This window comes from Mytilus trossulus, chromosome 13 (assembly GCF_036588685.1).
Source record: "Mytilus trossulus isolate FHL-02 chromosome 13, PNRI_Mtr1.1.1.hap1, whole genome shotgun sequence".
Taxonomy (NCBI): Eukaryota; Metazoa; Mollusca; class Bivalvia; order Mytilida; family Mytilidae; genus Mytilus; species Mytilus trossulus.
In genome coordinates this window covers 17,121,616-17,132,643 of record NC_086385.1, presented here as the reverse complement: position 1 = coordinate 17,132,643, position 11,028 = coordinate 17,121,616, and the positions used below count along the sequence as shown (strand labels likewise).

Sequence of the window (11,028 nt, the reverse complement as noted above, 5' to 3'; positions counted from 1 at the left end):
CACAGGACAAAAAGTCACAAATAATATTTTGACCATTGCTGAACATATAAGAGAAAGATCTTGTAATAATTTTAGGATATTGTTCATATGCCTTGATAAATGAAAATTTATTCAATTTCATTGTGTTTGTTAGCTAGAAAAGCCTTTAAAAAAAAAGTTAAATCATTCTTCATATTACATTGCATTCAGCCTCCATCAATTTGTGAATACATTAATTTACCCTCCCATTATAGGAAGAAAATCTTTATCCCTTTAAAAATTTCCATTTCGAGAAAAAATATTTGAAATCACAGATCAAAAGTGATTGGTATCCCACATGATTTAAGGTTAATTGTATAAAACGGGAGCATTGAAGGTAAACTTGAAATTCATGTAGACAATATTTTTGGGAGGAATGTAAAATGGTAGAAAATAACATTTATGAATCCTTTAATTTAAAGTGTGTAGTATGATAGGTATGATCGAGGACTTAAAATTGGATAAAGAATGAATATATGAAAGACATACATGTGATAAAGTAAGGAGAAGACTTTTATTGATTATTTTTAAGTTCAACTTTGAAAATACTGGATTGAAATTTCAAAGTTCAAGTTGTTAACTGTTCATTTTTGTTAGCTTAAAAAGGTTCTGAGTATAGCATATATGTCTTCTTTCAACAAACGGTACTTCATAAATAAATACAACTTTTAAAAGTATATTTTTGCCTTTAATTTTAGGCTTTAGACTGGATTAAGGATTATGGTGAAGCCTACCTGGCTACTCATCAACATGTGGGTAACAGTCAGCAGGAGACTGAAGCTTTACGGAAAGAGTATTATGACTTCCGCAGTCGTGCCAAGGTATTTTACAACTACTTCTGAAAAAAATTGTTGTATATTTGTATTAAAGAATATTGAAATTATATTCCTGAACAAACTTACCCATATTGTATCCTTTTTATGACCTTATAAAAAGTTTGTTCAAAATAATATGACTGAAACAAAAATAATGAATTAGACTGAACAGAGACAGTACAGAAATGGTATTTATTAGATTACGTGAGGTGAAGGCACATACTGAAAGAAAGAACAGAATAAAGGAAACTGGATATGTAACACAAAAAAATTAGCTTGCTACAATAATGATATGAAGTAGTATTGAAGATTTACAAAAGTAGGAATATTGCCATGAGCTTCAAAATTTGACTACTAGATACATTAGTACTCATTTAGTGTTCAGTAAAGTTTTAAATTTCTACTGTGAATAGAAGTTTCTGAAAATTAAATTTTAAGTTATCCCATATTTGTCAAAATTTGTCTCAGACCCCAATATGGATTTTGAAGATAGAATGGTGAATGGTGAATTTATTTGGCTCTTCAATTTGAAGCTAATAAATTCAATTTAAGAAAACACGATCTCAATCTTTATACTATGAATTGTTTATCAAATGTATAAAGATGAATATAAATCTAACTTTATATGTATTTGTTCATTGTAGGAAACAAGAGAGAGTGTTCGCCTGCTGCTATCATTGGCTGACAGTTTTATGGCTAAAGGTAACATCCATGCCAATAGTATACGACAGTGGTGTGATGCTGTGGACAAGAGGTACAAAGATTTCTCTGTACGACTGGACAAATACAGACATAAACTAGAGGCTAAACTTGGTGTTAAGGAAGAGGTTAGTGGTAGTGTTCACATACCTGCCAACTTTTCAAAATGGCCATGGGGGTTTTGCGTGCAAGATGGCTGACATAGTCCTAAAAAACCTTCATGGGGTCCTACAAATACATTATAATGTTGTTTTTTGGCTTCTTCATACTTTTATAAGCCTATAGTCAGTGTAAATTTAATTGTTTTGTTTTAATTGTGGACAAAATTGCTCTTTCAAAATTTCAATTTGGGAGCCTCCATGGGGGAAATCCCCCGCAAATAGTGACAGTTGGCAGGTATGGTGTTCATGTTTTAAAATTTACTGCATTTCAATCTCTTTTCTATGCATTGATATTTACATGGAAAGTAAACAGTCAAAGAAATAAGGCACAAACAAGATGTAAATAGAGAAAGCTATTATTAAAAAGAAAAAGTCTCAATGGGGGGAAAACTTTCTCAACGGTCACCCTGGTCAGAATGTAGTGAAAACTTACTTATTTTTTGAATGTACAAACAGTTGCCATTGGTATGGTGATCCTAAAGAAATCATACAATAGAGCCAAAACATTGACACTGGTTGCTTGTTAACATACCTGCCAACTTTTGAAAATGTCCATGGGGGTTTTAGCGCGCGACAACAATTTCAAAGGTTAAAATTCTTTGCGACGACTATTTTGCGCGTGCTGTTTTATAGTCTAAAAAAAGTGTCATATTTGCATGATTTGTAAGATGAGCTTACATCCCTTTTTCTTAAGTTTATTTGCATGATTCTAGTTATTATATCAGCAGAAAATATGAACATGTAGCTGTAAGACCAGGAATTATTTTCATGTGTAAGGATACATAATAGTTGTTGACTTTTCAAATTTAAAATTATACACAAGGAAGGACCTTTATCAGGTAGGGAACAACACATAGGGATCCCCCCTAAATGTTAGGACAGTAAAAACCACTTTTTAAGTGCAATTGAGCACACATTCATATTATTTGAAGAAACTTTTCCCAAAGAACTATACATTTTATGATCTATCTGGTATAATATGGTCAACACATGTCCAAGAATTTTGTTATGTTCTTGGACTTATATCATCTTATTATTCAAAATAATAGGACTCTTCATTTAAGAATCTGTTCCAAATATAATGTCAGAATTTCCCATTTTCAAGTTAATAAATTTACATTTTTCTATTTTATTTTTACAAGAGTGGCCCCTTGACTAATTTAAGGGTAGTCCCTCATTTAAGGGATTCCTCATGTTGATGTGGGTGGGGTTGGGGGTCCAAGTGAAAAATAATCAATAGTTCATTATACTTTAAATGATTGAATACTTATACATAAATAAAATTATGTTACACCAAGTGTACATGTAATGTCATTAAATTAGTAAATACACTACTATTTATTATATTCATGGTAGTACTGCATCATTGTCTTTGTCAATCAGCCATGCTTTTATTCTTATTCTGTGTAAGAACCTCCTTGCAATTGAAAAATCATTTGACATGTTCACGTTTTTACAATTCTGAGCAACAGAGGAATACAACACAAGTTCAATATCTAGCATGTTAAAACAATCTTGAGAGAAAACGTTTTTGATTGGCTGATTGATTTGATCATGAGAAACACACAATTTGATTGGCTAAACACGATTTCCTCCATTGTACACAGTTTAAAATCGGGAACAACAATATTTTTCGTGTAGATTTTCACCAAATCGTGTTTTAGAGGGTTTTTCAGGAACACGATCGTGTAATCGTGACAAAGGGTAAAAATCGTGAAGTACACGCCTAAATCGTGAAAGTTGGCAGGTATGTGTTAAACATTGAAGTGGATTTTTTTTTAAATATTGATTGGTCAAAGGGAGGTAAGAAGGAATTTAATTGAATAACAACAAATTTCTACATTCTGATTTCATTTTATGTAAATATTTGAATATTTATTCAGGTTCAAAAAGAAGAAAAGAAAGATGATCAAAGACATAGTGATTCATCTATTGAAGATAAAGTATTACATCATACACCTAAAGAATTGACAGAAGAAAAAAGAAAATCTGCCAGACGAAGAGAGTAAGAGATTGATTTGAATTATTTCTAAGACGGTTATACTTCATATGGAAAAAAATTGTTCATGCCATAAAATGAGAGCTAGTTCCTAGAAATATAACACAATACAAAGCATAAGTATCTTCTCCTCTTTCTATCATTAGTATCTAGAAACACATATGTTTTTCAAAATCAGATCTTAGAAAGCTTGGCTAGGTTCAAAGTCCCATTGAAGGGAATTATTACATTTCGTCATGGCTTGATAAACATACTAGGCTTAATATCTTATTGAAACATTTCCTACTTCTAAAAAATGATGTTTTTCATGATGATTGACAATCACAAAGATTTTACTTAAAACTTTCAGATTTATAATGGCCGAGTTACTACAGACAGAGAGAACCTATGTAAAAGATTTAGAAACTTGTGTAAAAGTAAGTACTATGAATTAGAAGTTACTGCAGACATCATGTTAAGATTGTAATCTTTTGTAAGATAAAATCTGGTATATTTATTTATTTGTTTTTGTGTATAATCTGATATATAAAGTCTTCACCTTTTTTCTGCTGTGTTAAAAAATCACCAATCAATCACTTTTTGTTAAAAAAAAAGAACGTGAAAATGAAAACAATGCCATTGGTTGAATTTAAAATCTTAGAAAGGCCACACTGTTTAAACTTTGAGCAATGATTTCAATTATATAGTCAAAATATTTTTGTGATATTTCAACTTTTTTAGAAGAACAAAAATTACCCTTAGTGCACATCCTCCCTTGGCATAATTAGTAAATCCTTATAAAAACTTGGAAGTCTGAAATTGAAAAAATAACTGTATCTTTTAATGTCAAAATAATTTATTAGTTTGTCTAGTATATGTCTCAATTCTTCTGGATTTCAATTATTGTCACTTCAAACAATTATGTCTGTTTTGGTTGCCTGCCTAATTTTGTTAATATAACAGAACTATAAACAACTTGTTGTACAAGTGAGATGTTTAGTATTTATTAAACCAGGTTGACCCAACATTTCCTAAGTAAAATGCCTGTACAACAAGATGTACTTAGTCAGGAATATGGGTTTATTTTTCAAATAGTTATGTTGGTTAATGAAGTCTCATGTTTGATGTTGTCTGTTTTTCCCATGTTGTAATTTACTTTGGAGTTTAATATTTTTGTTATACTTGATTAATAAAGCTGTTATCACTTTTTAGTGTTATATAAATGCCATGTCAGAACAGAGCTGTCCACCAGGTATATGGAGTAGACAGAAGGTGGTCTTTGGTAATATTGAAGAGATATATGAATTCCATAACAAGTAAGTTGTACACATGAAACAAATAACAGAAATTAAAAGATATAACGGCTAATTTTAGAGCATGGAAAATCAAGATCTACAGTTCAACATTTAGTCTCAACAAAGATGAATTTACAATTGTATACAAATTTGTATGCTTTTGATTAAATTCACACAAGTTGCAGTAAATTTTGACATTACAATTTAAAATATTTAAAATCATTATTGAAAAGTGATTGTTGCTTGGCACCATAAGCTTAAGGTTATTTGGAAACAGATCTTGAGTTAAATTCCGAGACAAAAGTTCAGCTAAAAAACAAAAGTGTAAATATATTTATAAGATGATCATTATACTGTATATTTAGTTTTAAGTAGAAATTATCACATATACTTATTTTCAATTTCACCCTGTTTATGCAATAAAAACATTGTCTTTATCTTTTCTTCCATCCACCCTCATTTCTCTGTGTGTTTTTCATTTCATGTTTCTGTTTGTAGAATATTTTTGAAAGAGTTAGAGAAATATGAAACTATACCAGAAGATGTTGGCCATTGTTTTGTCACATGGGTAAGTTTATTATAATAATGAACGCACATATATTAATATTATCTACAGAAAATAATTAGTCTTTTGTGATTTCATGAAAAAGTACTTTAAATCAACTTTATTTTAACATGGACTTGTACAGACTCGTAGCAAGATATAAAAATTTATTTGTACATTTTTCTATGATCAGTTTTTTATACACTATAATTTTAACTAGTGTTGCAAAGAAAATTGATAGAAGTAATGATATAATTCAAGTTGTAGTAAAGGTGGGATAACTCTTGCTAGAATTTAAAAAGAAAATGGAAACAAATGAAAATTTAACACAAAGTGAATGATCAAATCTTGTAAGTCTGCAAAGAAGGTTTAGAGGATTCTTTCTAAAACTTTACAAGTTTAAAATGATGGTGGAAGTTTTTAATGACCTTGACTGGCTCTACAGCCCTCTCATGGTTGGTTTTTGGAGTGTGTTGAATTCACAATCACTTGAAGATATTCAATGTTTTTTAAATTTGCTTTGTAAAGTTCAAACATAGTTAACTTTGAGTACATTTTACTAAACGTCTTGTTTTCTGGAATATCTGTAATGTATATTTCTTGATTTATCTATCTTTTATATGCCCATTGATGTATTGTTTGATTATTTCAGGCCAGCAAATTTTCCATATATGTAACGTACTGTAGAAACAAACCAGATTCAAACCAGACCTTAGTGGAGTATGCAGGGGGATACTTTGAGGTATTGTAAACTCAATTATAGATAAAATGATTGAAATTCAAATTCTGGAACTTGGAGTTCAGAAATATTTAAATAGCTATCAAAGGTACCAGGCTTTTAATTTGATACGTCAATTGTTTGTTTTGTCTACAAAAGATACAATAGTGGGGCATACACACATTTTTTGTCAATGACTTTTCAAATTGAATTTGATAATTTATGAAATACAAAATGTATAAATTTGAAAAATACATCTCTTTTGATATTTTTGAAACAATTTTAGGTTTCGAATATATAGAAAGAAAGTGGATACTGGCAATTCTGTATTTACAGTCACTTGTCACATAAGTATCCTTGAAGTCAATATAATTGTATACTGTGGATTCATTTATTTCCATCAATTTCTATGGGTTGAGCATAATTGCACTTTTGTAGATATGTTCCCAATCTCTGCATACAAAGCCTGAAGAAAAAGTGTAATTCTTTCTACATTTGAAATCCTGTTTAACTTACAACCCTCAAAACCCATGAAATAATAAAATAATAACAAATCCAAAGTATTTAAATTTATTTTTCAAAATATTTTTATGCCCCACCTAAGATAGTAGAGGGGCATTATGGTTTCTGGTCTGTGGGTCTGTTCGTCCGTCTAATCGTCTGTCTGTCTGTTTGTCTGTCTGTTTGTCTGTCTGTATGTCTGTCTGTCTGTTCCTCCGTCTGTTTGTCCTTTCGTTCGTCTGTCTGTTTGTCTGTTCGTTTGTTCGTCTGTCCAGTTTCAGGTTAAATTTTTTGGTCATGGTAGTTTTTAAAGGCAGTGCTTTAAGGCCTGACTTTTAAGTCATGAGGTTCATCTTTTCATACGCAATCTTTGCAGGGGGTCTTTTGGCCAGAAATAGATCCGGAAATGTTCGAATTTCTCCTCTTCTTTTTGTGGTATAATATGGTTTTTGTTTCTTTCATTTACATTGGGGACTAAAGAAACGATCAGTGTGTATTGTTCGTTTTTTAGAACTTGTTATTAGTGTGTATTTTGCATTATAAGCAGTCAACCTGACTACAAACTATCATTATGTGTATTCCGTGTGGAAAGAGGTCGGGTCAATTTCAAGTGTTATCTGACATCTAAAGATTCTTTAATTAGTTCAGACGTTGATATAACAATGAAAAGTGGACTGAACATGATTCATATTGCATCTTCTATAATTCAAAGCGGAATTCGGTTTATGAACGAGAAACCGTAAAGCGTTTTCAATTTCGGTTCTAGTTATGTATGTTGTCCACGTTTTATCCTGGTTTCCGGTACTACGTTCCGGGTATTAGCTATTTGATATATGTGATGTGTAACAATAACATTACGATCGGGTACCAGCCAATCTTCGTGTGTATGTGTGTACATGATTTTCCGCCAAAATGACACTTCCGGCAAATGACGGATAAATCCCGGGTCAATGGACAAAGCCAATGCAATGTTACGCGACTCGGGTTCGCATACTTATTTTATTTATTTTGGTAATCGATCTATTTCCGGTATCATGTAATATTTATCGTCATGAACATTGATGTTTTTACTTGCTGAACATTTGTTTCTCTTACATAAATTAAACATCTCTATACGTTTTGAAATTAATTTTATGTTTTTGTTGGATTGGAACTTTGTCTTGTGTATTTTTTTACTTGTCCACGGGCAACCAAGACAAAAATAATTACTTGTCCGGTTGTTCAAATGTACGAGTCGGGCATAGCATTTCCCGCGACCCTGGTTATAAAACTTTTTTTTCAGGGCACAAACCCACTTTAAAGAGACTTGTCTACTGCCATACCCATCCTATTTTCATGCACCATTTGCAAGCAAGAGACTGAATGGTTTGCAAAATTAAAAATCAGGACGGTGTCCAATTAAAACAAAAGAACTAAACTGGATGAATATTGTAGGAGAAATCTAGAGGAAAGTTTTGATTTGTGAAATTGGTTTTCCTGAAAAGTCATCCATCCTAGCCTACAGAAAGGAACTATATATTTAACTGTCCACCACCAACTGACAAGCTAATGTTGAGCTTCACATATGGAATTACTCAAAAACCAATGTCTATGTTTTCAGCACAGATTTCACAAGTTATGACACAGCTGTGTTTTTTTTATACTTGTTAAAGAGTTGTATACTAAATTTTATTCTTTTATCAATAAATATATTCTTTTATCAATAAATATATATTGTGTCATTTAAGAACTTGTATTTTGCCAAAAGATGCATACTAGTGAATGAAAGTGGTGCAGTTCATTTTGCTTTGGTATATAGAATTGAATTACAATTGTTCATGTTATTGGAATGCTTATAAAAATAAGGAGATGTGGTACAATGTATTTGATATTTAGTGAGTTTATCAAGCAAAAGTGAATAAGAAATAGGTATTTATATAAGCAGTTACAGGTACTACTGTACAATCTCAAACAATGAGAAAAACTCATACCGTATAAAAGAGAATTTCATATTTACAAGCAAGTTTTGTTTTTGCGTTAAATAATTTTCTTCTATTGTTTTCATTGCAAATATGGGAAGTGGTTAAAATGCTAATGAGACAGCTGTTATGGCCACATAGCCTTAATTGAAATTTTCTTTTTCATTCATACCGGTAGATTTTGCCTGGAGTTAGAAACATATCTGCCAACTTTTCAAAATGCACATGGGGGTTTTACGTGAAAGATGGTCCATATAGTCATACAAAACCTTCAAGGGGGCCTTCACATGGAAGCAGGACAAGTTGCCCCACTGGCTAATCGCCCCACTTTTAAAAAAAACGCCACAAATTGATTTATCAAATCGCCCCACATGTGAAATTGGTCAAATCATGTTTAATATTACTCCTGCCAACTCGCCCTACTTATAAAAAAACAGTAATATTTAGATTAATATATATACAATTAAAAATAAAAACTCGCACCACTTTAATGAAAACTAATCTACACAGAATACAAACAAACCGAAAATTAATTTAATTACTATTATTGATATATACTGAGATTATAATTCTAAAAAAAAACTGATTGTTGAAGAATAACTAAGTTTTGAAGCTTAGTTATTTGCATAACAATTGAAAAGTAACCAGTTAAATGTATCAAAATGCAATATAAGGAATTTAACTTATATTCAATGGAATAACATCTTTTTCCATAAGTGGGGCGAGTTGGCATTACTTAATTCATCCTGGTTAATAATATATTTATCTAGATTTCACCCATTTCCATTAGATGGGACCAGTTGGCAGGAGTAATATTAAAGGGATTTAACACAGTTCACAAGTGGGGTGATTTGGTAATCCAGGTTGGGGCAGTTTTTTTGTCGAGTCTGCGACTTTTGTCGCAGAAAGCTCGACAGGGATAGTGATACGGCTGCGGCGATGTTAGCTCAGTTCTTAAAAGCTTTATATTTTAGAAGGTGGGAGTCCTGGATGCTTCATACTTTGTATATGGTTGCCTCATGTTACGAAGATTCCGTCAGTCACATGTCCAATGTCCTTGACCTCATTTTCATGGTTCAGTGACTACTTGAAAAAAAAGTTAAAATTTTTTGTAATGTTAAATTCTCTCTTATTATACATGTAAGTAATTGGATAACTATATTTGGTATGTGCGTACCTTGCAAGTTTTCACTTGACCTCGACCTCATTTCATGGATCAGCGAACAAGGTTAAGTTTTGGTGGTCAAGTCCATATCTGAGATACTATAATTTAAGCAATAGGTCTAGTATATTCGGTGTATGGAACCACTGTAAGGTGTACATGTCCAACTGGCAGGTGTCATATGACCTTGACCTCATGTTCATGGTTCAGTGGTTAAAGTTAAGTTCTTGAGTTTTGGCCTTTTTTTCTAATACTTTATGCAATAGGTCAACTATATTTGGTGTATGGAAATATTTCATGATTTACATGTCAGTCGCACAGGTTTTATTTGACCTTGATCTCATTTTTTACGGTTCATTGCTCAGTGTTAAGCTTTTGTGTTTTGGTCTGTTTTTCTTAAACTATAAGCAATTAGTCAATATTATTTGTTGTATGGAAGAATTGTAAGCTGTACATGCCTACCTGGGATGGTTTATCTGACCTTGACCTCATTTTCATGGTTCAAAGGTCAATGTTTAGTTTTCTTGGTTTATGTTAAGATTATGTGACAGTTGTAATAACGCTTTTTTATTAGGACTATCAACAGAATATCAATGATTAGTAAAGAAGGTGAGACATTTCAGTGTGTGCACTCTTGTTTTTAAAGTGAGGCGAGTTAGTGAAAAAGTGGGGCGATTTGTCATGGATTCCCTTCAAATATATTCCAATGTGGTTTTTGGCTTCTTCGTGCATTAACAAGCTCATAGCCATTGTTGAATTAATTGTTTTCCTTAAAATAGTCGACAAAATTGCTCTCACAAAATTTCCATTTGGGAGCCTTTAGCTCGATGGGGGAAATACTCTGCAAATACTGACAGTTGACAGGTATGGTCATCAAAAAAGTTGACATGTTACTATGTACATTTACCATTATGTTACTTGATGTCCTTGCTATACACACAGTACAGAGACTAGTCAATCTTTGTGAACTATTTTTTATGGGAGTCATAAAATATGTGTATACAATCAATAATTAAAAATAGTCTATTTATATTGAAAAGGAAAAGTTCTTATATGTCTAAAGAAGAGGGACGAAAGACACCAAAGGGACAGTCAAACTCATAAATTTAAAGCAAACTGACAAGGCCATGGCTAAAAATGCATTTCATGGCGAGGCACAGAAAATATACTGTAAACAGT

The 11,028-nt window shown here is 31.7% G+C and overlaps 1 protein-coding gene across 2 annotated transcripts in view; it reads left to right on the top strand.

Annotated features, from left to right (window-relative positions):
• Nucleotides 1–720: 720 nt before the first annotated feature.
• LOC134695435 (kalirin-like) overlaps nucleotides 721–11,028 on the top strand; it is a 122,027-nt gene continuing 111,719 nt past the window's right edge. For both annotated transcript variants that reach the window (XM_063556683.1, XM_063556682.1), the window contains exons 1-7: nucleotides 721–839; nucleotides 1,478–1,660; nucleotides 3,577–3,698; nucleotides 4,042–4,108; nucleotides 4,884–4,987; nucleotides 5,465–5,534; nucleotides 6,163–6,252. In XM_063556683.1, coding sequence (XP_063412753.1) covers nucleotides 1,526–1,660; nucleotides 3,577–3,698; nucleotides 4,042–4,108; nucleotides 4,884–4,987; nucleotides 5,465–5,534; nucleotides 6,163–6,252 — 588 coding nt within the window. In that variant the 5' untranslated portion in view covers nucleotides 721–839; nucleotides 1,478–1,525. The remainder of the gene's footprint in view (nucleotides 840–1,477; nucleotides 1,661–3,576; nucleotides 3,699–4,041; nucleotides 4,109–4,883; nucleotides 4,988–5,464; nucleotides 5,535–6,162; nucleotides 6,253–11,028) is intronic.